The 26072-nt window shown below is 55.3% G+C and overlaps 3 protein-coding genes across 3 annotated transcripts; 1 reads left to right on the forward strand and 2 right to left on the reverse strand.

Moving 5' to 3' along the window:
• Positions 1-369: 369 nt before the first annotated feature.
• Positions 370-5619, reverse strand: TAX1BP3 (Tax1 binding protein 3). Its single transcript, XM_012779320.3, has 4 exons — positions 5464-5619; positions 2155-2274; positions 1665-1742; positions 370-1373 (listed from the first exon to the last, which is right to left on the reverse strand). The coding sequence occupies exons 1-4, from the start codon at positions 5500-5502 to the stop codon at positions 1236-1238; spliced, it is 375 nt and encodes a 124-aa protein (XP_012634774.1). The 5' UTR covers positions 5503-5619; the 3' UTR covers positions 370-1235.
• A 90-nt stretch (positions 5620-5709) lies between these two features.
• Positions 5710-6618, forward strand: EMC6 (ER membrane protein complex subunit 6). Its single transcript, XM_012779321.3, has 2 exons — positions 5710-5866; positions 6065-6618. The coding sequence occupies exon 2, from the start codon at positions 6104-6106 to the stop codon at positions 6434-6436; it is 333 nt and encodes a 110-aa protein (XP_012634775.1). The 5' UTR covers positions 5710-5866; positions 6065-6103; the 3' UTR covers positions 6437-6618.
• Positions 6619-7655: 1037 nt separating this feature from the next.
• P2RX5 (purinergic receptor P2X 5) lies at positions 7656-25789 on the reverse strand. The gene is made up of 13 exons (XM_012779312.3): positions 25458-25789; positions 20594-20744; positions 19858-19929; positions 19525-19600; positions 19326-19422; positions 18964-19044; positions 18497-18635; positions 17824-17957; positions 17290-17383; positions 17114-17179; positions 14514-14596; positions 13481-13678; positions 7656-12200 (listed from the first exon to the last, which is right to left on the reverse strand). The coding sequence occupies exons 1-13, from the start codon at positions 25592-25594 to the stop codon at positions 12143-12145; spliced, it is 1386 nt and encodes a 461-aa protein (XP_012634766.2). The 5' UTR covers positions 25595-25789; the 3' UTR covers positions 7656-12142.
• Positions 25790-26072: the final 283 nt, after the last annotated feature.

Here is a 26072-nt window from a genome sequence, read left to right on the forward strand (position 1 = left end):
GTCTTAAGAGCAGGTGTTTTTCCCATGAACCCCTGGGTGTCCACGAGGCCCTTCCCAGGTAGGAGGTGGGACTAGGTTACACAAGGGAAGTTGGGGCAATTCGGGACTTCACAGTGATACCCAAAAGACCACACACACGCCAGGCTCCCCACTTCAGCTGCAGTGAAGGTGCTCCAGGACGCTCCCACAGACGCGGTCCCTGTGAAGGGCAGCGAGGCTTCTAAGGCTCCACCAGCCCCAGACTTTCCAGCCTGGGAATAGTTGGGCTTCATCACAGAACAGCAGGAGACAGACCAGCAATCCTTAAAACCAAAACTCTCTCACCCCAGTCCACCCCAAACATCCTGCCCCCGCCTCAGCAAAGAGCCCTTGTGAATTCCAGCACTGTTTATTGGGCACACAACATAGGGGAGGGCGGCATCCTGCTGCCCCATATCCACAGTAACCAAAGGAAGGCATGTGCGCTTGCCAAGAGGCGTTGTCCCAGATGTGAATTAGTAAGCTAAATTCAAAAGTAGGATTGGCATCTCCAGAGAATAAGATAAAAAAATTTTCTATCAAAGTTGTGATTAAAAAAATACAAAAGTTGAACCCACAGGCATAGAGAAAAATAGCAATCCTGAGAGGTGCCCTGAAATGTCAGCCCGAACCTCTCTAAATCCGGTAAGCAGGCAGACCTGGGGGGGCCACACCCCTCAGGAGAGTAGTGTTGAATGGGGAGCCCGCCCCGCTTCTATCCAGGCAAACCTTCATCATGCCCCTGGCAGTGTGTGTGTCCTGTCCTCCGTTGGGCAACACGGGGGAAAAGCATGGGGCACAGCCACTGCGGAGGTGACAAGAGTGCGGGGCCAGGGCAAAGCAGGAAAGGCCAGCCCACCTGGCATTTCCCAGCTTTGGCAGCTCCCAGGAAGTGGTGTTCCCCCTCTCCCAGCCACTGCTGTGGCCGAGCTGCAGGGGCTGGGGACTGAGCCTGTGGCCACTGCAGACTGATTGCCACTCAGCTCCAGGCCCTTGTTTCCAGTCCTCAGTGTCCAAGGGAGAGAGCTGCTCCCAGAGCCTCGGGCTGCAGGTGGGCGAGGGGAAGGAAGGCTGGGTCAGGCCTCTAGGGTCAGTGGTTGCCCTTCTGAGCTGGGGCCCAGCACTCGGCAGAAGCCAGGATAAGGAGCAGACAGTGTGGAAGTGGTGTCACTGTACAAATAGGCAGGCAGGCACGAGTCACGGACCATGGCGGGCTGCTAGGACAGCATGGACTGCTGCACGGCCTTCTGCAGCGACTGCCGCGTCACCAGCAGGCGCACCACCTCCTCCGAGCGCTTGGTGAGCCGCTTCCGGGCCTGGTCGTGTGTGACCATGGTCATGTCCCAGCCGTTCACCTGGCCCAAGGAGAAAACACAGCCCACCTTAGCTCCCTGCCTTCAGATCTGGAAGCAGAGGGCTTTGGGAAGCCTGGATCACCCAAGCTGATGACCCAGGCTGTTCGTGCTGAGGGGCACCAAGTACCATAGCTGAGACACACAGAGGAGGAAGAAAGCCAGCTGCCTCTGGGGGCAGTACCAACATGGGTGAGTCTCTCCCAGCTGGGAGGCAGGGGCACCCCCACCACCACCACCAAGTGCTTCAGACCTTCTGGCCCAAACCCTGTTCTCCTGTGAGGCACTCATTACCTGCATGATCTTGTCACCAATCTGCAGCCCAGCAATTTCAGCAGGGCCTCCTTCAGACACCCGTGTGACGTAAATGCCCTGGAAAGAAGCAGCCCAGGTCAGGCCCTGTGCTCACTGGACTGGTCCCTTATCTACAGAACAGAACTTAGCATGGTGCAGTCCCAGCTGTTGCCCTGGCCCTGGGCTCTCCCCAGTGCACATGGCCGGTACAGGCTATGCCCAGACAGCCGGGGAAGGTGTGGCTGCCCCACGGATGCACCAGCTCCTGCTGGTAGCCTCCTCCTGGCCTCTGAGCAGGTCTTACTAGGGCTGGGAGGCCCGCTCCTAACCCCCACCCCTACTTATTCCCACCAGATCATTTCTTGGGCCTTCTTAGCACCGTTTGAGAAAGATGATGCCAGCGTCTTCCATGAAGGCCAAGGAAGCAGAGACCCACCATCTCAGGCCTCTGTGCCCCATGAAGAGGTTCCAGGACCCTAGTACCCCTCACCTTGTCTGTCTTGTCTTCCGAGAAGGGATTCTGGGATGGATCCTGGTCAATTCCACCTCCAATGCTGAAGCCCAGGATTAAGTTCTCACCTTGACGCAGCTTGTGAATTTCAACTCTTTGCTGGCAAAGAAAAAAGCAAGTTGGGGGAAGGTGGGTGGGTAGAAAATGAATCTGGTCTGTGTCCCCAGCAGCAGCCTCAGGCTGCTGGGCCAGCTCAGAGCCATGCCAAGGGGGTGGGGCCCAGGCCCTCTGCAGGAATCCAGCTTGTCACCAGCCTGGCAAGCTGGGGCGCTGGAACTCAGAACTTGGCCACACTGACCTACCCACACAGCCCTCTGTCTTCAGCCTCTCCCCCCTTACCCTTTTAGTCTCGAGCACTGGGCCTTAGTCAACATGTGCTCTAACCCCCTCCTGGCCCAAGAGCCAGGGTGCTATGACTTCGGAGATGAGAGGCCCATCTCCCAGGGGAGTGTCCACAGAGCAGCACGGATCAGGCCTACAAAGAGGCAGGCACCTTGCTGGAGTAGCTCACATTGCTGAACCAACCAGCCCCATCAAGGAAGGGCAAGACAGGAAATGCTCAGGAAAAGCCAAAATCAAACTTAACAGAAAAGAGATGGAGGGTTTGCTGGCCAAGGGAACAACAACAAAGGCTTGGCTGAGCGTGGTGGCTCACACTTGTAATCTAGCACTCTTGGAGGCAGAGGATCACTTGAGCTCAGGAGTTGGGAGACCAGCCTGAGCAAGAGTAAGACCCCATCTCTACTAAAAATAGAAAAATTAGCTCAGACATCGTGGTATGTGCCTGTAGTTCCAGTTACTTGGGAGGCTGAGGCAGGAGGATCGCTTGAGCCCAGGAGTTTGAGGTTGTAGTGAACTATGATGACGCCACTATGCTCTACCTGGGGTGACAGAGCGAGACTCTGTCTCAAAAAAAACAGAGCAGAGGCTTGAAGGTGCTTGGATACGTGTTTGTGAGACCAGAGTGTACAGTGCAATGCAGGATGCAGAACTGGGAGGTGAAATGAGACAAAGTGTGAGGATGGGGCCAGATCAAGAAGGCTGTGGGATGCAGGCCCATAAGACTGGTCCTAGAAGGGGATCTGGGGGGCTTGGGGGGATCCTCCTTAAGCCCCAGGCCCTGTTCTTGTTCAGCACAGAAGACAGAGGAGTGTTTTAGGGCTCCCCCACCATGCTGTGGAGCTATGGACCCCAACTGTGCCTGGCTCCTTTCAAAGCCCTCAGCAAGCAACCACCAGTCACCAGATGCTAGAAGCCAGAACAGATCACTCCGAAAGTTGAGGGTTTTAACAGGATTAAGGGGGAAAAAAGGGTGACTTGATCTAGACCTAAGAAGGCTTCAGAAAGGAGAGGTCCTTTGCACCAGGCCTTGAGAGGCTGATGAATAATATGGCCACCTGACCTAGATGCTGAACCCACTGGAGCTCTCAGGAGTTGAGGAGTAGGGCAGGGTATGGTCAGGTTTGATGCTAGAAACACCACTCAGGTAGTAGTAGTCAGTAGGGGAACTGACATCTCACAAAGGTGGGATGTGGAGGTCAGCAGATGTGAGCTACTTAGAAATTCCAATCAACAGACTTGGGGACTGCTCTTGGAAGAGAGGAGCCAAGAGGAGCACCTGGCCTGGCTGAACACAAGTATCTCTCAGATGGGACCCCAGGAGGAGGAGGCACAGGCTAAGCTGGAGTGCAAGGAGCCACACAGGCAGGTGTCCAGATGGATCTATGGAGCCAGAGTTCAGAGGAGAGGCCAAAATGGTTCTTAACTACATGGAAGAGGGCAGACTGTGGAGGAAGCCTTCCCCACCCCATCCCAATCCAAAACACAAGGGGGTGAAGCCAGACCCTACATATTCCTGGTATTAGAGGAATTGGGGGGGGGGGGGAGTCATGGTCCCACAGCTTTGAGGAAGGCCCTGGGACCAGCCATGTCATGAGGATGGAGGAGCAGGAAACATGCTCCTTGAGACCCACTGCAGCTGGGTCTTCATGCCCAAAAGCGTGAGCTCCTCCAGGCCTGCTTTACCTTCAGCACACACCTGTGCACCCACCCCCAAAGCTGTAAGACAAGGCCCTGTCCCTGACTTGCTAGGTGAGGTCAGGCAGCAAGGTGGCTCTCTGGCTCTTCACCCATACCCTCTTTTATCCGGCTACGGAGCAAACCTGGCCCCTCTCTGGGGGCAGCTAGGGATCTAGAAAAGTCAGGCTGACACTTAGGACAGCTGTCAGCTGATCCAGTAATGTTTCTTCCTAGCCTGGGGCCTAAGCTGCTGCTCTAAGCTCACCCTCACGTGTCACCTTTATCAGTGGCTTCTGTGCCTCCACCCACCTGCAGCACTCCAGCACACCCATTTATGAAACCACAGCCAGTCACTATGGTTCCAGGGCTGGGACTTTCACTTGACCCTTAGACTGCCTGACAGGCATTTTTTTCCCCAGGGCAGGAGACCTGTATGTTTCCTGAAGGCTTCCTATAATTGGCTGGACATGACCAGAATTATCTTGGTGACTGTTCCCTGCCTCTTCCATGGGGTTGGCCTCCAGGCTCCATCCAGCTGTGACACTGGCATCTGGGTCTAATGCCCCAGCCTCCCTTTCTCCCTTTCCCTGTTCTAACCAAGGGGATGGCCAGGGCCCTAGGTGGACCCCAAAGGCTTCAAGTGCCAAGTGGGGGACCCGGACTTTGCCTCGAGGGCGGGGGATCCAGGAAAAGTTCGGAGAGGGATCGAGCCCGTTGTTCCAGCATTCGCTCTGGGCTGGGCGGCGAGCAGGTCCCAGGAGCAAGGCTGGACGGGAGGGGGAAGGGGCTGCTGTGGCAGGCTCGGGCCAGCCCCACCCCCCAGATCTCCCTCCTCTGGGCGGCGGCGCCGGCAGGAGCGGAGGAAGCATTTCCTCATTCCAGAGGCTGCGACTCATGGACGTCGGGGCCGGCGCCCGCCCCCCGCGGCTGCCCAGCTGGGGACACGGAGGCCCGGGAAAGGGGGCGCTTTCCCAGACGGGCCTTCGTCCTCCCCGCCCCGGGCGGCTGACAGGCGTCCACTCCCGCGGCGGCACCGCGCGGGGTCTGGCCTCCGTCCAGGGTCTCGGGAGGCTCTGGGGTCCCCGCCATCCTTACGTGCCTGGGGGAGAACGCAGCCCTGCTCCGACAGAGCGGGGGCCGAGCCCGGCCGCCGGAGCGCAGGACCCCGGGTTCGACGCTTTGTCGACCTGTCCGGGGTGTCAGTTTGCCGCTCTGCGAAGTGGGGCAAGCCGAGCCAAGGAGGAGAGGAGCCCGCGCGAGCGCACTCACCACCACGGCAGTGACCGGCTGGCCTGGGATGTAGGACATCTCGACCCCAATCTGGCAACCGAGTACCCACTCAGGCAAGCCGGCAGCGAGAGTCCCCGCGGCCGCGCCCTCCCTGGTTAACAAAGGCAGCAGGCGCGGCCCGTCCCCTCATGAATAGTTAACGAACCTCCAGCCAATCAGCGGCCGGAGCGCTGTTCTGCTTTCGGAAGTCCCGGTGCGTGCGTAGAAAAGCGGGCCGAGAGCGGAGCGTGCCCACGGCGCAGGCGCGAGGGGGCGGGACGGGATCTGGCGCACGCGCAGGCTGGGCCCTCCCGGCAGCCTTCAGCGCAAGATGGCGCCGCGGGAACCTGTCCCTGCCAGTCTGAGGGAACTCTAAGTGACAGTGTCCGCCGCCGTGTTCCAGGTAACTGGGCAAGCCTGGCCGGGGAGTGCAGACGTGCTGCCGCCCCTCGGCCGGCCTGAGCGCCCCCCGCCTTCCAAGTGTCTTTGGAAGGAAGGAGCGAGACCCAGGAGTGGTGCCAGGAAGCTCCAGGGGGAGGGGGCGGCGTGAGCCCAACTCGCCAAGCTCCGGGCGCCACTTGTAACTTGGTTTTCTCCGCAGCTCCGCGAGAAAGCTAGAGGCTGAGCCCCGGCGGGTGCGATGGCCGCGGTGGTGGCCAAGCGGGAAGGGCCGCCGTTCATCAGTGAGGCAGCTGTGCGGGGCAACGCCGCCGTCCTGGATTACTGCCGGACCTCAGTGTCAGCGCTGTCGGGGGCCACGGCCGGCATCCTCGGCCTCACCGGCCTCTACGGCTTCATCTTCTACCTGCTTGCCTCCATTCTGCTCTCCCTGCTCCTAATTCTCAAGGCAGGAAGGAGGTGGAACAAATATTTTAAATCACGAAGACCTCTCTTTACAGGAGGCCTCATCGGAGGCCTCTTCACCTACGTCCTGTTCTGGACATTCCTCTATGGCATGGTGCACGTCTACTGAAATGGGGGCAGGGGTGACTTTTTTAAAACAACAGATTGGGAGGACTGTTGCCAGATATTAACACCGAGTAGACTTACCTAGTTTTTAAATTGTTGAATATGCTGCCTGTTCTGTAACGTTATAAATAATTTATATCTGAAGACGGAGAGCCTGTATCTTCAGATTAAATGAAGCGTGAGACACTTTGTGCAGTTCTTTCCTACCTTAAACGTATAGTCTGCCGTTCATGCAAAATCGCCAAGATTAGACTCCTGGAGAGCAGGGACTAGGCCATAGTCTTGTTATATCTTTGCATTTATAGGCCATGCAGAAAGGGACTAGGAGAGAACTTATTGTTAGCATTCTAAGAACTAATAATTGTTAATATATATTATGAAGAGCTCCCTATATGCCAGGCATTGTGCCTTGTAGTTTTTATACCCAGTATCTAATTTAATTCTAGCAATAACTTTATGGAGTAAATGTTTTTAACTCCATATTGGCAAGTAAGCTGATGTATCAGAGAGGTTAAATACCTCTGCCAGAGGAGGCACAGCTAGGAAGAGACAGAGCCAGGATTGAAATACAGGTCTCTTAATTGGCTCTTGCTGTATTGGCTGTGTGCAGCATTCCCACCCACTAACCACTACTTCCAGGTATGAATGGTGTCATTTCACCTCATCAAAGCTAGCAGTCCTTTCCATTAAAAAATGTATTCAAGCTATTTTTTTAGACTATGTTTAGAGAAGATTAAACAGATTGGCCAATTAAGCTAAACTCTGGGCTCATTTAGGGCGTAAGCACTTCTGTGTGTATGCCAATCGATCCTTTCTTGTTGGGAGTGTTACCACACATGTTTGAGAAATACTGCATTGGAGTTGTAGTAATGAACATAGGGCTCATGCAATTTGTAGTCTAAACGGGTAGACTAGCATTACCTAATTTCACAAATGTTTAAATTATGGTAGGTGCTATGAAGAGAGTACATAGGAACCACAAACATGTACTAACGTTGGTTGGAGGGAGTCAAGGAAGGCTTCTATGAGGAAATAACATATCTGAGGCTGGAAGGATGAATGAATAACTCAGCCAAGTAAGGTGTAGGGGCGGGGTTACTTGCAGGAAAAAGCCTGTGTGAAGGCAGATGGGCAGGAAGGAATGTGGCCTAGATCTGGAAAGTGAGAGAAGAGGCCACAAAATACTATTATTTGGACCAGATCATGGACAGACAGTGGGGAGTTTGGCCTTGATCCTAAGAGCAACTGGGGGAAGCCTTTGGAAGTTTCTAGTCAGAAGTGATGTGATCAGATTTGGATTTTTTTAAAAAAGAATCAAATGGTAAGGGGATCTGAGAGCTTGTGTCCAAGTCCCCTTTTCTTTTACAGACCTTAGGTAGCCTATGGCCAATAGTAGAGATGGAACTGGGACTTAGACCTCCTGAATTCCATTTTGGGTTCAGGACCACATGCATGCACACACGGCCAAGCAGCAGCCGAAGCCACAGCTTTGCCTCCATCTCCCACCTGATGAGCCGTCTCTGCTCACCACCAAAGATCCTCATGTTCATGGTTTGCACACCCCAGTTCTCTCTCAAGGCCTTCCCTGAGTGGGAAGGAAGGGTTCATGCCTGATGCAGAAAGCAGTGGTTGAAGGGGTGGGGGGTTCCTACTGCTGGAAGAGGAGGGAAAAGGAAGAGGGATAAGTGCGCTGATTTACTTAACCATTTCCCTCTTGTTGAGCAGTAAGTTTGTTTGAGATGTTCATTATTATAAAAAAATACTGCAATGAATGTCTTCATGTTTATGTCATTTTGAGAGAATTTAATAAGCTCCTAGGGCAGAAGGATAAAAATTTGATTCCAAGTGCTTTCCAAGCTTTATCAGATTATACTTGTTGAATGAAAAGTACCAGTTTTATCAGTGCCTTCCTAGTCTTTAATTTTATTTTAATGTTTGCTCATCTAAAGAGTTTCCATGCTTTCACTTGAATTTCTTTGCAAGATAACAAGGAACATAATATATTGCTTGCTAATTGTTTCTTGTGTCTGCCTCTTTTGGTCTCGCCTTCTCTTTACATTTTCCCCTAAAACACAGGGTAACTGGAAGACCTGAAGGGGAAAAAATCAGGACACATATGAAATTGACACCTTTTATTGTTTTATAACCAAAGAAAAGTGCCAGAGAACACATACATTGGGCAGGTCCCAGAAAGTGCCATCTTCCCCCTGTTTAATTCTGTGTACTGGCCTAAGGGGACACAGGTGGCAGAAAGGTGCTGAGTTCTTCGATCCACAGGAAAGTATGCTCTGAGGAAAGTTGCATCATTGGAGGGAGGAGGTGGACTGGAACTGAGTGGAGTCCTTTTAAAGACATTTAAGATGCCATTCCAAGTGGGGTGATTTAGGAACTCTACGAGGCACTGCAGTCCTTAGCCAAGGTGCTCAAGGACATCTAGAGGAAGTCAAGTTCCCCATTTACGACTGGTTCCCTAGTGGGGCAACCAGCCACTGAGAAAGGAAGAACTGATGGGGGGCAGGGCAAAAAGACAACCGTGACTGGTCAATCCTGATGATACCAGCATCAGGAGTTGGGGGTACTTGCTCTTTCATGGCTGGTCCATGTGATGTCACATTAATAGCACCCAATGTACAAATTTCCCGTTCCCAGCATCATGGTACTCCCAAAGGCATGAGATAGCTCAGTACTAGGTGGCTGTGTACTAGGTGGCCTAGTACTAGGCTAGGGCCTGAGCATAGTGTAGACGATTCATGTGATCCCGTACTATCAGGACAGGAGTTGTGAGAGGCTGGCACTCACCTTTGCAATGAGCAACCAGTGCCCAGAGCGAAAGGGGCTTTCCCAAGTTTGAAAGGAGCTCAAGGTCCTGCTTCACTTCTCCCCATTTAAAAGCCAGTTTCTATAAGATTGATGAGCCTCCCACTCTTGCACCGAGACAATGTAGAAGAAAGGTGGGGGGTGGGGGGCTGGCAGAAAGCAAGGAAACCTTGGCAGCGTGTGCAACAGTGTCCAGAAGCTGTAATGGATCACCGGCTGTTCTGGGGATGGGACCCCTGACGTGCAGTGGGGAGGCCACCTGGAAGGTTTTGCTGGCCTTGAAGAAACAATTAGGTTGAATAAGTCCTCTAAGGAAGTAAAGTTTAATGGGGCAACCCTTACAATTAAAGTCAACTTGATTTAAAAAAAAAAAAAAAGCCTCACAAAACCCACTCCTGTCTGCTGACTTCATCCACTTCCTCGGTTGCATCTTCCCATGTCAAAGCATCTCTAACATGTGGTTTCTTCACCTAGAGTGCTGCTCCCTGTCACCTAGTTAGGCTGCCATAACCTTTCCAATTTCCAACACGTACATCACTTCCTTGGGGAAACCTCTGACTACCTGGTTGAAGTCTCAAACACCCTATCCAGTGATGACTGGTGTGATCACTTGGTTAAGATTCAATTCCCCCCAGACTGGAAGCACACAAGGTAGGAACCGTAGCGTCACTCTCCACTGTATCACTAGCGTTTAGCCCAACACCTGACACATCATAGGTACTCAATAAATATTTACTGACTGAATAATTGTAGGAAGACATTTCCATTCCAATATAAAACAAATAGTACAATTGTCCCCAGATTATATGGCTGCTGCCAAGCCATTTCAAAATCAGGTTTAAAAAGTCAGGCCAATCCCTAAGCAGCCATGACCCCTGCCTTTTTTGCTTCCTCCAAAACATAAATGTAACATGCTAGATTATAAATCCAAGGGTTTGCTTTAGTGAGGAAGTGAAACACTTCAGTGGATCACCCGGATTTTTCACTTTCTATTCAGAGAGCAGGTTGGACTTGTTGAGGGGTTCCCAGACAACTGGAAGTGAGGGAGCCACTCGCTCCAGAAGGCCTCCTGTCCTGGGGTCCATGGCCCTCTGCCCCACCGGGGCCTCATCAGAGAGCTGCCAGGCCCCTCTGGCAACCCTCGCCAAAGGCCTCAGTGGAAGGATGCTCACTGCCCTCTTCTGTGTGCAGAGAGGCCCTTCCAAAGAGGACTCCCAGGGTGTGTCCAGGGAGTGGGGACTGGTTGGGTCAGAGCAGCACTGGAGGACTTTTCTGCCGGGCAGTTCATCACAACAGTGAATGGTGAGCTCTAGGTTTCTCACCTCGGGTCTACATGGGGGTGACCCAGACAGTGGCATAAGGAGAAGAGTGCTAGCGGGCTCCCCACGCCCAGTACCGAAGTGTATTACATGTCTGTTTTGACAGAGGAGACTGTCTTACGTGCAGGCATCAGAAAAAGGTCATTTCCTGAGTGAGTGTGCGAGTAACCCAGTGGATTCTCAGGGAAAACAAGGGAGCATCTTGGAATTGCTAACACTGGTTGCCTCCTGAGAACGAGGCTGAGATGGTCACTTTTCACTGTCTATTCTTTTGCACCTTTTAAATCACATAAGTATTACCTAATCAAAAAATTTTAAGTAAATGGAGCATAATGTTGCTTTCAGGGTGGGGGAGGACTCCTCTTGACCTCCAGGTAGCACGTGTGTAAGTCTGACCTAGATATTGGCCCCACCCACCAGAGCTGGCTTTTTTCCCCTCAGAACCAGGGCTTCTCCAACGTTACCGTGCACGCAAATCACCTCGGAAGCTTGTGCAAACGGAGGTTCTGGTTTAGTAGGACGAGGGAGGGGCCGAGACTCAGCGTTTCTGACAGATTCCCGAGTGACACATGCCATGCTGCTGGCCCGTGGACCCCACTTGGAATAGTGAGGCTCTGTAGCCACCGAGGGAGGGAGCAACTGCCAGTTCTGCGGGGTGGGGTTGGCACGGGTGGGAGGTGAGGGTCCCCAACAACTGTTTGTATCTGCTGCTCAAGCCCCATCTCTAGAACTTCAGACCAGGCCTCTGAGGAGAGAAGCCGGGAGCCCAGAGGGGACATCTCGCCACACAACAGCAAGAGACAAACCACACAGGCAAATGCATCGCCCACGTGGGCAAGTGGATATTCCTAGAGCTTCCCAGGACGGGGGCAGTCAGAATGGAGACCGAGCAGAGGCCACCCTGCCTCCCTTTCCCCCTCTTACCTAGAAGCCCTTGGAGTTGGTCTCTCCCCTAAGAGCCAGCTGCCTTTCCTGGTTGCCTCCTTGGCCTCCTTTAAATTTTATCCCTGGAGCCAGGGCCAAGTGTCCCCTTGGATGTGGTCCAAGGGCTTTCTCTGAGCAGCCATCATTTACTACAGGGATCTGGGAAACGCAGCTAGGGGCAGGCCAGAGTGCTGGGCCTGGCTGCAATGTCTCGGTTGGCCTTGGAGGAGTCACACATGTGCCCCCTGCCCTGAGGGCAGGTCAGCATTTCACTGCAGCGTCTCTGGGCTAGGGCGCAGCACGCAGCATGCATCTACAAATGTTTACTGCCCGTATGAATGAATGAGTGTCCAACCAGGTTCTCAGAGATGACTGAAACACTCTCGTTCCACTCAGGCCCTGGCCTGCCCCCTTCCCTGGATGCCTGCTCCAGGGCCTCCTCTTCTCCATCTGAGCCACTCTGGCCATTGGGTGGCTCCCCTCCTCACGTGACAAAAAGCTTGTGGCACGATCCCAAAGTGCAGGTGAGATGGCTGTGCCTGGAAGCCCCTGTCTCACGCAGGCACAAAGACACCTCTTCCCAGTTCAGAGCTGTGGGTGGTTCAGGCCCCGGCGTCGCCACTGAGTCTGTTCTCAGCCAGCAGCTCTGGCTACGTCTCCACTGTCTGCAGGGTCTGCGGCTGCTCCACGTTCACCAGGTGGCCAGGCCTGCGGGGGGCGGGAGGGGCGCACACAGAGGGCAGAGAGGACTGTCGGAAGCCAGTCAGAGAGAGGGGCCACCTGTCAGGGTTCCTGCTGCAGCCCAGATACATGGAGATGTTCGGGCAGAGGCCTCCGGAGCCACCCAGCAATGAGCAACAGCAACTGCATGGCAGCCGGAGTCTAGGCCAGAGCGGACAGAACCTCCCGCAGCAGCAGGCAAGGCTAAGCCAAGACAAGCAAGGCGGCGGCGCTTCCTGCTTGCAGGGCATGGAGTTCAGGTGAGTGCCCGGGAAGGGACAGTAGTTCAGGAAGCACCAGAGGGCTTCTGGGCTCTGGGCCTGCCCTATCCGGATCCCCCAGCCTCTCTGTCTCTCCTCAGTCCTTCCCAGACCCGCCTCCCAGCTGGAGGCTGCCAATACCTGAGTCAGCAAGCAATGAAAGCCCAGCCGGAGGAAAGGCCGCCCAGGCCGGTGAACAGCCTGGGACATGGTTTACGAGAGGAGAGTCACAGAATGCTAGCCTGACCGAGCGGGTGGGGGCCCTGTGTCCAGCCCCCACTGGGACGGGGAAAAGAAGGACAATAAGGTCTGGACAACAAGGTCTGGAAAGGGCGGGGCACCTGCTCAAAGGCACGCACCGAGGCAGACGCCGAGCAGGCCTGAAGCAGGCCTCCCGACTCAGCCAGGGCTCACGCTTGCAGAAAAGGCCAGGCTGCCCTGGCCACCTGGCAGCACAGCCACCACCCTCCTGAGGCTGGGGCACACATAGAAGAGGGACTTAGGGGACTGATCTGATGGGAGGTGGGGGAGGGGGACTTGATAAGGCAGAAGAACTCATTGGAGAAGAACTGGATTCTAGAGACACACAGCCTGGGTTCAATCCCCGTTCTGCCATTTATGAGCTGTGTGACTCGAGCAAGTTCCTTACCCTTGCTGTGCCTCATACTCCTCATCAGTAAAGTAGGTCCTATCAGCGCCCACCTCATCAAGTCGCTTAAGTGGGCTCAGAGGCGAGCCGGCAGGGACTAAGCACCCTGCATGTGAGAGGAGCAGTTACCTGGACATGGGACAGCACAGCAAGTGCACTCGGTTTAGATGGTTATCCCGGGGCGTGGGAGCTGATGGGGGACAAGCACCACCAGACCCCCTCCCCAGAGAGGCTCAGACAGGCCCTTGTGGGTCCTGGACGTCCTGCCTGTGGTCAGGTCACCCCGGTGCAGAACAGCCCACTGGGGCTGCGGGGCGTAAGGTGCCAGAGCAGGGACCCCTCCCTGCAGCACCCCCTACCTGCTGGGCTCCAGGCGCTGCGGGCTCACGTAGCTGTTCCCCTTCAGGTCGAGGCTTCCGTGCTGTGCCTTGGGCTGCTCCGGCTGCTCCTGAAGCCCTGACTCTGAGACAGGCTGCTCTGACAGCCCCAGCCCCGGCTCCTCCTCCTCTTCCTCCTCCTCCTCCTCGGCCTCCAGGACATTGTCTGGAGGACACGATCTGTTAACAGGACATCATCTGTTAACCTGGGACAGCCCTGCAGGGCGCCACCTTGGTTCCTCCAACAGCCAAGTCAGGACTGGGGGCCCCTGTAGCCCAGGGCTGGGACCCAGGCTTGGCTGGGTTCATTAAGGCGAATGACACAGGCAGGTCCTGCACCCGCTGCCCCAGGCTGGGGTGGGCTAAAGGAGTGCCGAATTCCCCAGTCTCTCTCTCTTTTTTTTTTTTTAATTTTCCCCATTTCAATAAGCTAATCTCCCAGTCCCCCACTCTGACCCCATTCCTCCAGAAAGCCAGAGCCCCTTCCTTCCTGCCCACCTACGGACATCCGGGCTCCCCACTCATACTGTGCTCTGCGGCTCTGAACACACGCGCACACCCAAGAGACCCTTCAAAGAGGCCACTGTAGTGGGAAAATAAATCTGTTTTTCCTCCCTTTACCACCCAGCTTCCCTCAACCCCAGCCCACCAGGATCCCTACGTCCAAGGACCCTGAAGCAGACTGCAGGAGGCACCACACGTCAGCCACCTCTCGTGCCTTCCAGAGAAACCGAGGCCCAAGAAGGCCGGGGACTTGTCCACAACCACACTCGGTGGGAGGATGACAGAGCCTGTGTGTGGGTCTCCTGCCCCACAGCCCAAGTGGCCTCTCCTTCCACCGGCTGCTCTGAGCCTCAGTCCAGTTCTGTAGAGCGTGTACCAGAACATTCCACCTCCCGGCCCTTCAGCCCCTGCCACACACTCCAAATGCGAAATCAAATCAGGGTTAAAGGGTCTCAGCTCAGAGGTGGGGGGGAGTCCCCCTCGGATAGCTGGGGAGGAAGCCGTGACTGACCTCACTTCCTCGTACTTCTTGTCTCGGTAAAACCCGCTCTTTTTGATTAAGTAGATGAGTACCAGGTCGCAGAAGAAAGCACCCTGCAAAAGAGTTGGGGTCCCTGACTCAGAATCCTAGACTTCGGGGGAGCACCAGCCGCCCTCCGCACTTCACTTCCATCCTGCAAAAGCCTGTGAGGGGGGCGTCACCATCCCCACCTAATAGGTGAGGGAACCGGGCTCAGAAAGGGGCACCTTGTCCGAGCCCACGAAGCTGGGCCCTGGTAGGGCCAAGGCTAGCCTGGAGCGCCACCGAGCCCAGCGCCTGCCCCGGCCCATCCTCGTTCCTGAGCACCCGCCACGTGCCCGGGCCGGAACTGGGGTGCAGGCAGGACACGGACAAGAGAGACAGACCCCTGGGGACCCTCCCTCTGGCGCAGGAGACAGCACGTAAATTATGACCCAGTGACGCGTGCTGTGATGGGGAGGGGAGCTGGAGCAGAGAGGAGACAGGACTTCGCTCAGCCTAGGGAGGGACACCTGGGCTGAGTCTTGAGGGCTGATCAGGAGTTTATTATACAGGCACAGAAAGCCTGGGGGAGGAGCGAGCTTGTCATGCCTGGGAAATGCACGGGGCTTGTGGGGGAAGAGCGAGAGACCCTTCTAGAGAGGTGGCTGGAGACCAGCCTGGAAAGCGCCTTAGAAAGCTTCCGAGGGAGGCGTTGGTCCTACAGGTAGGAGGCAGGCACGACAGTGAGAATTGCGGCGTTGCAGAAAGATCCCCCTGGTGGCCAGTGTGGGATGGATCTGAGGGCTCTAAACCCAACCAGCAAGGACAGTACCGCAGCCGTCAAGGGAAGACAGTGAGGCCTGAGCCACCCAGCTGGGACCGGCTCCCACCTGAACGCTTGCCCCTCGGTCCCGAGCAGTTGTACAAATGCCCTCCTCCTCCGCCAGAGGGTGATGCCACCCACATCCCAGGGGTGGGATGGGGGTGGGGGGACCCTGAACGACTGAGGAGGAGGGTGGAGGTGGGGAGGGGGTGATGGGCGGGCCGCCCTGGTCCTCTGACCTGGGCGCTGCACACCTCATTTCCCCACATGCCAAAAGTGTTGTCAATTTCTCGTTCCACAGAGAACAGCCCCCACCCCAGCCTCCACCACCCTCTTCCCTGCACCATTACCTTCCTCCAACAGGCCTGGCCCTCATGGTCAGTGTTCTGATTTTATGCACGTCACAAGCCAATGATGCCTGCAGGCTGGCCCCTCTCTAAGAAGTTACATATGCAAACGTCCAGGGTCCCTGACAATGTCTGTAGTTAGGAGGAAGCCGTCTGGGGCTCACTTTTACCGACCACCTCTCAGGAGCATGGCCTCCGAGTCCTGTGACAGGACACAGTTTTCCCGGCCTCATAAAAAGCCAATCCTCCGCCTGTAATCCTAGCACTCTGGGAGGCCAAGGCGGGCGGATTGCTCAGGTCAGGAGTTCGAAACCAGCTGAGCAAGAGCGAGACCCCGTCTTTACTATAAATAGAAAGAAATTAATTGGCCAACTAATATATATAGAAAAAATTAGTCAGGCATGGTGGCGCATGCCTGTAGTCCCCCACTTGGGAGGCTGAGGCAGGAGGATCACCTGAGCCCAGGAGTTTGAGGTTGCTGTGAGCTAGGCTGACGCCACGGCACTCACTCTAGCCTGGGCAACAAAGCGAGACTCTGTCTCAAAAAAAAAAAAAAACAGCCAATCCTAGGGCCTAGCAGAATCCTCCAGTGGGGTTGTTTGGGCTGCAAAGAGGAATGAGGGAAGAAGCTGCCAGAAACCTTGGAAAGGGACTTTCTGGGATGGACGAGAGACACCCACTGAGGGCTCCCACATCTTAAAAAAACTTCCAGAAGTACAAAGGGGCCCTGCAGAGATTCAGAAGAAACCTTGCCCTGCCCTGAGCCACTACTTCCTCTTGTGTGGCCCCTGCCAGCCCAGCTGAATGGCCACCTCCAGGGAGGGGTCCCAGGGCTGTCCTCCCACCTCCCCTCCTCTCAGCCCGCTGCTTCTCCGCCAGGGTGCATTTAACTCCCCCGGAGACGTTCTCAAGGCATCGTAACCGCAGGGCAGGTGCTCCTGGCACCAGCAGGTAGAGGCCAGGGATGCTCTTAAACATCCTACAACGCACAGGACAGCCCCCTGTGCATGCTAGGGTATGGAAGAACACATCGAAGGATGTGTTTAAGACAACTGAGAATTATCTCGCCCAAAATGTCGACTGTGCTAAGGTTAGGAAACCCTGTGTGTAGCTTAATCCTGCCCTCTTCTAGCAGAAGTGGAGATGGAGACATCAGTACAGGGGCTGACCCGGGATCCCAGAGAAGTCCCAGCCCACACCTCGGCCGGGGACTGACCCAGACGCACCCGAGGCTCCAGAGCTAGGGATGGATGCCGCTCTGGCTCTGGGAAGGGAAAGCCAGGCCGTCACTGCCCCCTGGGGGCAGCTGGCAGGGCGTGACCTCGCCAGTGTCACTCTTTCTGGGGCACTGGGACCAACTCCCCCTGGGCAGTCACACCCCCACCCCCCACGGCTGCCAAGTCGGAGCAGGAGGCAGGGAGGGAGGCAGAGGTACTCACAGCACTCATTAGCGCCAGCCCCGAGCCCACGTTGATGATGGTGGGGATGATGTTGAACTTCCCTGCCTGAAAGGCACAGATGAGGTGGGTGAGCGAGGCGGGGGCATCCGCGTGGGGGGGCCCCCAGGGCCTCTCCCAACACCCCTGCCTCAGGATGGGAGAACCGGCCCACGCACCTTGCCATTCACCATCACATCAAAGCGGATCCCGTAGGCTTTCAGCAGGGTGCGGAACTCCACCCCAGCCTGGTCCCGGTAGTACCTGGCAAACCTGGGGGAGACAGGCCCGGGGAAGCCTCAGCCGCCCGGCCTCCCCCTTTGGCAGCACAGACTTGGCTGCTTTGGGAACGTATAAGCACTCCCAGGACCCTGCACACCCTCCCACCGAGCCAAGTGCAGAGACTCAGCCAGAGCTTTGGAATCCCTGTCCCACATCCCCCCAGGGGCAAGGGCTTTCCCACTGCACTCTGGGTCAACCCCTGGCCACCAAGGCACTGCTGGAACTGACCCAGCAGAGGAGCCAAGCCTTGGCTTTGTGGCAAGAGCAGGGCAAGAAGACACACTCCTCTCCGAGATGCTCGGATCCACACCTCTCCTCGGCCGCGCTCCCTGCACCTCCCGCTCTGACACCCACCCGCAGGAAGGGGTGTCATAGTGCTGGCACCCAGGGACGGTCGTGACATGTGGTCAGGGGCACAAGGCGGCAGTTACCTGAAGTTGTACCCAGAGGAGACAGACTTTGCAGGTTTGTTGTCCAGACGGCTAAAAGAATAGTGAGGGTTGCATTCAGAGGCAGCTTTATCAAGATCACAGTTCCATTCAATACGAATTCCTATCACACCACCCTTGACGAGAGAGAGACAGGGTCAGCACACAGAGCTTTCTGAAAACGGACAGAAGTCGCAGGCCAGCTCCTCACAACAGCTGGGCAAGACACGGAAGTGCTCAGGCAAGGTCAGCCCGGCTGGACCACCCTTCTGGAAAGTTCTAGCTCCACCCCTCAAGTGGCTGCAAAAATTGCATCGTTCCAGCCCCAGGAGAGAAGAGAATGGCCCAGAGCGAGCAGCTTTCACGACAGGCACTTCATATACAAGCCAGGATGTGCCCATGGGGGTCTTTCTGGTCCGATTCCATCCAGTGCCGCAAGGACTCAGAGCTACACAGCAGGTGCCTCGGCTGCCCTCACGGATGCCTGTGGTCCCAGCACTGCCGCTGCCCAGCTGTGTGTCACAGCTAATTCTGAAAACCGAGAGTCCTTGAAGGCAGGTGACTTTGCAGAGCCACCCTTGGCCCCCGAGTCCCTTCCACACCCCCTCCTCATTGCAGAGCCCGGGTCCAGAGCCCCCTAACCCTAGGGAGGGCTCCCTGAGCACATGCCACCCACCTTCAGGGCCAGTTCTTGGAAGCTGCTCCCCGCCCAGCGGATCACGGAGCCCAGTCGGAAGATGGGGCAGTAGTGGTTCTCAGGGCCAAAGTGACAGAATTTCAGGAAAGATTTGTCCTTGATGTCCATCACATTGCTCCTGGGTGGAGGCCATGCACAGCCAGGGAGATGAGGGTGAGCCTCTCGGATCCTGGGCCCGACCCTGGGAGTCACTGGGTCCCTCCTTACCCAACCTGAGCCCTCACCACTTCCCCAGCTGACACCCTGCTCAGCCCGGCACAGAGCCCGGGCCACGGCAGAGGAAGGGGCGCCCCGGCACCACCCAGCCGTTCACGCACAAGCAGAAGTCGCCACGCACGCTCTCACACGTGGGCGTGCACAGCACAAGGAGGGCCAGGCCTAGGCCCTCGGGGGCCCAAATCATAAAGAGACCCCACCCCCAGACCCAGTGGCCAAGCCCCTCATACTTGGAGAAGTTGAATTTGGGGAACCGAATGAAGTTCTTTATGAATATGGTGAAGTCTTCAGCCTCCTTCAGGAATGGCTCCCTGAAAACCAACCCAGAAGAACAGCCTGTCCAGGGGTCCCTGCCCTGCCCTGCCGCTCCGTGCCTCCCCCAGGCTGTGCCAGGGCTGAGGTCTCTTCCCTGGGTCCCCTGGCACCTTTGCCAAGGACAGCTAATCCGCTCCTGCTGCGGGGTCCTCAGGCCTCTCTGGGACGTGCTGGCTTCCCGCTCGCTCGAGTGAGGCTCCCGCAATGAGCCCGTCTCCGCCCTCCAGCCGGGACCCACCTAGGGACCGCCTCAGGGGCCGGAGGCTCAGCCACTCACTCTGGCTCGGACTTTGTCTCCAGTGGGCACCAGGCGAAGATCTCACAGGTGCCCCTGGCTTGGTCCCCCGCACGCAGGCAGCGGCCCGTCTTTACTCCTGCGGGGGCGGAACAGGGACAGAACAGGGACGATGCCAGGAGCCTCCCAGCTCCAAGCCCCCTTTACCCCCGCTCCAGTCCTGGCCACTCCAGGCCCTCACCATGTCCAGCTATAACAGCCTCGCCGGGGTGGCAGTCACTGTCCTCAGAGCACAGACCATCAGGAATGTCTTCTCTCTGCCAGGAGAGAAGGGGCACTTGGGTGGGGGTGCCCCCCCAGCTCAGAGTCGGGCCCACCCCAGAGGTTAGAACAGGGTTGGCCGGGGCCGCACCCCCTTTGAGAACCTGCTTCTCCCCCAAACAATGTGGGAAGGGTGCACCGTGCACACAGCCTCCCGGGCCCCCGGGACTGGACCGGGGGCGGTTCAGGGGGCTGACCTGAACTGCGGCCAGCGGCTCTCCCACCCCACCCCCTGCCCCATGCCAAACCAAACCTCAGCACAGGTCCTCTGCCGCTGGTTGGGGGTCACGATCAGGTTGGTGACCACGAAGAAAACATTCTCTCCCTGAGGAACCAGAGAGGCGCTGAGGAACCTGCTCTCTTGGGGACCCTCCTTCCCAGGGCTGCTTGGCAGGGGCTGAGGCCTCTGCCTGAGTGTTGGGGACCATGTGGCCACAAAACTGGCAGACTTCTCCCACCTGCCGGCTGAAGCATCTGCTTGCTGACCCCGCAGTCCCCAAGCAGACCCTTTGGTGGGTTTCTCCCGGGCCCACAAACCCAACTGCCCCCACCCATGGGTGGCTGTTCTGACCCCAGTCTCCGGGATCCACGCCCAGTGTGAAAGCAGCAGGGGTAGCGATGGGACTTCCCCGGCCCCAGCCAACTGTGAACAGGCTGGGGAGCCATTCCCAGGGACGGTGGCATCTAAGGGGGTTCTCTGTGCCAGGCCACCTGACTCACAATGACCCGAAAGTTCTCTGAGCCCCGTTTGGTCTCAACAGACTCAGAGATCATTGGGAACAGAGTGGTGACGCAAGGCACAAAGAGGACAGGGGTTTGGTGTGGGGAGTAGGATCTGGACAGGGTGGCTACCTGCAAGCCCTGGCAGCCGTCCTAGGCCAAGGGAGACCAGGGGTGAAGGTCCCTGGGTACCTGTGCAGCTTCCCACATGACCCACCCCGAGCCAGCCCCTGCCAGCCGGGGCCCCGGTGCTAGGTGGGGTCTCAGACCTGAGCTGGGATGACATAGTCGGCAACGTCCCAGAGCCGTGCCCCGAGCGCCGAGGTGTTAGTAAAGGCCACGCCCTTGACTTTGGTGACAACGGCACTCTGCAGGGAGGTGTCCACGTCTTGGTAACCCTTCTTTATAATGAACACCCACCTGTGGAAGGGGCCAGCAGGCAGGCATCAGCCACATTACTGCGCCCAGGGAAGTGTGCCCAGCCCGGAGCGGGTTAGGAGGCAGAGCAACTCCCAGGTGGGGCGGGGGCAGGCTCAGGGCTCCACCTAGCCCGCCACTCCTGGGCAGGGGGCACAGCTCCCAGCGCCCTCTGAAACCCGTCCTGCAAGCAGCAGAGGAGACGAGCAGCCCCAGAGGCTGGGGCTCTGAAGGACCGAAGACCGCTGCGCTCAGGAACCGAGGCCCGACGCTGGGCAAGCCTGGGCCCAAACCAGCTCAGCCGCGTACTGGCCCTGGGACTCCGGGAAGCCGATTTCCCGCATGTAACACGGGGATGACTGCCTCCCTCCATGGACGGTGGGATGGTTAAAGGAAACAGTACAGAACCTGAAAACAATCATGAGCAACCTGAGACAAACCCACACTGAAGGGTAATCTACAAGACTTCAAATCCTGTATTCTTTGGCACCAAAAACACAAGCAGTAAAAAAAAAAAAAAAAAAATTGATAAATTGACCTTCATCAAAATTAAAAACTTTTTTTTTTTTTGGAGACAGAGTCTCGCTTTGTTGCCCAGGCTAGAGTGAGTGCCTCGGCATCAGCATAGCTTACATCAGACTCCTGGGCTCAAGCAATCCTCCTACCTCAGCCTCCCGAGTAGCTGGGACTACAGGCATGCGCCACCATGCCCGGCTAATTTTTTCTATATATATTAGTTGGCCAATTAATTTCTTTCTATTTATAGTAGAGACGGGGTCTCGCTCTTGCTCAGGCTGGTTTCCAACTCCTGACCTGGAGCAATCCGCCAGCCTCGGCCTCCCAGAGTGCTAGGATTACAGGTGTGAGCTACCTCGCCTGGCCTAAAATTAAAAACTTTTGTGCACCACTACCAGCCAGGCACGGTGGTGGTTCACACCTGTAAACCTGTCTCTACTAAAAATAAGAAAAATTAGCCAGGCATGGTGTCGCATGCCTGTAGTCCCAGCTGCTTGGGAGGCTGAGGCAAGAGGATCACTTGAGGCCAGGAGTTTGAGGTTGCTGTGAGCTATGATGACACCACTGCACTCTACCCAGGGCAACAAATTGAGACTCCCAAAAACAAAAAACAAAATCAAACAACACTACCAAGAAAAGTGAAAAGACAACCCACAGAATGGAAGAAAACATTTGCAAATCATTTATCTGATAAAGGTCTAGTATACAGAAATATACAAAGAACTATTACAATTTAACAACAAAAAGACAACCTAATTTAAAAGTGGGCAAAGGATTTGAACAGACATTTTTCCAAAAAAGATATACAAGTGGTCAATAAACACATGAAAAAAGAAGCTCAATTTCATTAGTCATTAGGGAAAGGCAAATCAAAACCACAATGAGATACCACTTCACACTCACTAGGATGGCTATAGTAATAATAATAAAAAAAAAAAACTTCAAGTAACATGTGTTGATAAGGACATGAAGAAATCAAAGCCCTCGTACATTGCTGATGGGAATGTAAAATGATGTAGCTACTGAGGAAAACAGTTTAGCAGTTCCTCAAGAGATTAGAGTTGCCATAGGACCCAGAAATTCCTAAGAGTGGAATTCCCAAAAGAATTGAAAACATGTCCACACACACACACACACACACACAAAAAAAAAAACTTATACATGAACGTTCTTAGCATCATTATTCACAATAGCCAGAAAGTGGAAACAATCCGAATGTCCATCAACTGATGAATGGATAAACAAAATGTGGTCTATCCATACAGTGGGATATTGTTCTAGCACAAAAAGGAATGAAGATCTGATACATCCTACAACATGAATGAACCTCAAAAACATTATGCTAAGTAAGAGAAGCCAGACACAAGAGGCCACGTATTGCACGATTTCCTTTATACGAAACGTCTAGAACAGGCAAATCCATAGAGACAGAAAGGAGATTTGTGATTTCCAGGGAATGGGGCTGGGGGAGAATTGTGACTGACTGGTAACAGATACAGGTTTCTTTTTGGGATGATGGAAACATTCTGAAATTAAATAGTGATGATGGTTGTACAATATTGTGAATGTAGTAAAAAGCATTGAATTGTGTGATTTTATTTATTTTTTTTTTTTTTGAGACAGAGTCTCGCTTTGTTGCCCAGGCTAGAGTGAGTGCCGTGGCGTCAGCCTAGCTCACAGCAACCTCAAACTCCTGGGCTCAAGTGATCCTTCTGCCTCAGCCTCCCGGGTAGCTGGGACTACAGGCATGCACCACCATGCCCGGCTAATTTTTTTATATATGTATCAGTTGGCCAATTAATTTCTTTCTATTTATAGTAGAGATGGGGTCTCGCTCTTGCTCAGGCTGGTTTTGAACTCCTGACCTTGAGCAATCCGCCCGCCTCGGCCTCCCAAGAGCTAGGATTACAGGCGTGAGCCACAGCGCCCGGCCGAATTGTGTGATTTTAAGTGGTTAAAATGGTGAATTACATGCTATGTGAATTTTACCTCAATTAAAAAGTGATAAAAGAAAAAAAATCCAGTACTCTTCAAAACACGTCAATGTCATGAAATAAAAAGATTCAGGAGCAATTCTTGATTAAAGGGGACTAAAAGGCCAAGAATGCAAGGCATGCTTTCAGATTTTCTTTTGCTATAAAGGTAATGATTTTGACAATTTACAAAAAAATCTGTAGGTTAGATACTATTATAATGTTAATTTCCTAATTTCTTACTGGTACTTGGTTGTAAACAAGAGAATTCCTGCTCTCCCCATGATACGAAGACACAACAAGCAGGAAGCCACCTTCAAGCCAAGAAGAGAGCCCTCATCAAAACTGGACCACACTGGTACCCTGTTCTCAGACTCCCAGCATCCAGAACTGTGAGAAATAAATTTCTCTTGTTTAAGCCAAAAAAAAGAAAGAATGAGAGAGAATTCCTTGTTTTCAAGAAATACACATCGAAGCATTTAGGAGTGAAGAGGCATCATGTCTGCAACCTACTCTTAAACAGCTCAGGAAGAATTGCATACACACATAGAAAGGGAGGACGACACAGATGGTAAAATCCTCACATTTGGGGAATCTAGGTGAAGGGTATTCAATACTTTTTTGGTGCTACTCTTGTAACTTTTCTATAAGTCTAAAATTATATCAAAACCCAAAAGATATTTTTTTTAAAAAGTGAGATGACACATGTAAATTGCTTTGCACAGTGAGTGGCTGGCACCCTGGAAGAGCTCCATGAATACAACTCATTAACCAATTGTTGATGTTGCTGTTAATATTAGAGATTGTCCAGGTTAACCCCCTTGGTAAAGTTGGGGAAACTGAGGCTTGAGAGCAGAAAGCCACCTGCCTGAGGCCATGCAGTGAGTGGAATGCCCTGCACTCTGCAGGGTGCCAGTAAGGGTTCTCTATATAGCAGGTGCCAATCAGGATGTGTCCACCCTCCTCATGTCTGGGGGCAGAGCTGAGATGCCCTGGGCCCAAGACTGTCACGTCTCCAAGGAACTGTGAGAGGCCTGTGACCCTTGAGTCAACCAGCCATTTTAGTAGGGACATGCTAGGTGGGCCTGGCCCCGACAGAAACATTAGGCAAATGTTCGAGGACCAACTTCATTCATTCATTCATTTCACTCCTATTCCCTTAGCAATTAAGTAACGCCAGGCCCCACTCTCATGGCACCCCCAGACTGGCAGGATGTCAGACTTTGACATTAATGATACCCCACATAAGCTTATAATTACACTGTGGGAATGCGGGGCAGGGTGGGTGGAGGGGGGAAGAGAGGGAGTCACTTGAGAACCCAGATCTGGAGGATGAGTGGGCGCTCACCAAAGGCATGGAAGGAGGAAAGGCATGCCTGGCTGAAGAACACAGCCAGGTGCCCAGGGATGAAGCTGGGGGAACGCTGAGTGCTTGGCCTCCAGGACAGAGCGAGGTGAGGCCAGGGCTGCCCGCCCAGGAGGAAACAGGAGGACTCAGCAGCATCCACTGAATGAGTAAAAGAAGGCGCATCCCGGTTTCCCGGCTACTTCCTCCCTCCACCTGGTCACCGCCCCCAGGGGCGGGGGCTCTGAACATGCCTGGCTGAGCAACCTCAACAAGCTGCCCCCTTGGCTGGTGGCAACAACTCCTGCCACGTGGGATGGTGATGGGGAAGGGGACAGCCAAGCCGGGAGCAGGAGTAGAGGCCCCTGGGGAGGACCCTCGGATGGGTACCAGAGAGGCAGGCCACGGTGACTTGACTGGAACTGAGTTCAGGGACATGCCAGGCAGATGAGTTGCTCCAGCCCCCAGTAGGGCACTGACACCAGTGATTATAAATAACTTGCCCAGCGCCTGGTCAGCTGCCAGGCCAAGGCCCAGGGAGGCTCCTGGGGCGACAGCTGCCACCAGCCCCCTGCATCCCTGCCCCCTTCCTGTGGCCCTAACACTGGGGGAAGGAGCTGACCATGGGAAGTCTCATAACTGGAGGAACCCCACAGCCCCTGCCCACACCTCCAGAGCCAGTGGGGGGAGTCGAGGGCTCCCTGCTTACCCCCACCCTTACCCCCAAGGCCCAAGGAGGAACCCCTCCCCACCACCGCCACAAGGAAAACCACGCGCAAATTTCAGGACCCTGGAGAAAGAGTCAGTGGCTGGCGCCCTCCCTGCCCACCCCGCTTGTCCCCGCCCCTCCTCCTCCTTCCCCAAAGTCCCCGGAGAACTCACACGACCAGGTACGTCAGGATGAAGAACTGCAGCAGCCTGTAGAGCAGGCCCACCTTCTTGTTCTTGGCGACGACATACTTCTCGGTCTTGTAGTCGAACAGCGACAGGAACAGCTCCTTCCAGCCCCTCGGCCCCATGGTGCCGGCTCACGGGGACCTGCGACCCGCCCGGCCCCACGTGCGCCGCATGGGGAGCCGCCGCCTCGCGCTCGCTCGCGCGCCCTGCCCGCCCGGCCGCCGGCTCGGCCGCGTCTGCACTGCAGCACCCGGCGTGGCGTGCGCGGCCCCAACTTGCATAGACGCGGGCGGCGCGGGCGGCTGCGGGGCGCGCCGCGGGGCTCCCGGCGGTGCGTGGCCAGCTAATGAAGCCTCGGCTGGGAGCCGGCTGGGGCGAGCGCGGAGCCGTGCACTGCGTGCGACCTTGCCGCCACCCCTTCCTCCTCCTCCTCCTCCTCGTCCCCTGACACAGTGACACCACTGGACCGTCCTCCCCAGCCGCCGGCCTGGGAGACACTCCCGGAGTCCGCAGGACCGCGCGTGCGGCTGCCCCGCAGGGAAGGAGTGACAGGCGGGGGAATGGAAGGGGGAAGGGGGAAAAGGCTCCTTTTAAGGCAAA

Source organism: Microcebus murinus, chromosome 18 (assembly GCF_040939455.1).
Source record: "Microcebus murinus isolate Inina chromosome 18, M.murinus_Inina_mat1.0, whole genome shotgun sequence".
NCBI lineage: Eukaryota > Metazoa > Chordata > Mammalia > Primates > Cheirogaleidae > Microcebus > Microcebus murinus.

Excerpts from the sequence above, each read along its gene's own strand:
- TAX1BP3 (XM_012779320.3), bottom strand. The coding sequence starts at position 5,502 with ATGTCCTACATCCCAGGCCAGCCGGTCACTGCCGTGGTG. Across the intron at positions 2,275-5,463 it reads AGCCGGTCACTGCCGTGGTG|CAAAGAGTTGAAATTCACAA; the intron begins GTGAGTGCGCTC and ends TTTCTTTGCCAG. Across the intron at positions 1,743-2,154 it reads CGGAAGACAAGACAGACAAG|GGCATTTACGTCACACGGGT; the intron begins GTGAGGGGTACT and ends GCTTCTTTCCAG.
- EMC6 (XM_012779321.3), top strand. The coding sequence starts at position 6,104 with ATGGCCGCGGTGGTGGCCAAGCGGGAAGGGCCGCCGTTCATCAGTGAG.
- P2RX5 (XM_012779312.3), bottom strand. The coding sequence starts at position 25,594 with ATGGGGCCGAGGGGCTGGAAGGAGCTGTTCCTGTCGCTGTTCGACTAC. Across the intron at positions 19,423-19,524 it reads GGCTGTTATAGCTGGACATG|GAGTAAAGACGGGCCGCTGC; the intron begins GTGAGGGCCTGG and ends CCGCCCCCGCAG. Across the intron at positions 18,636-18,963 it reads CCCAAATTCAACTTCTCCAA|GAGCAATGTGATGGACATCA; the intron begins GTATGAGGGGCT and ends GCCTCCACCCAG.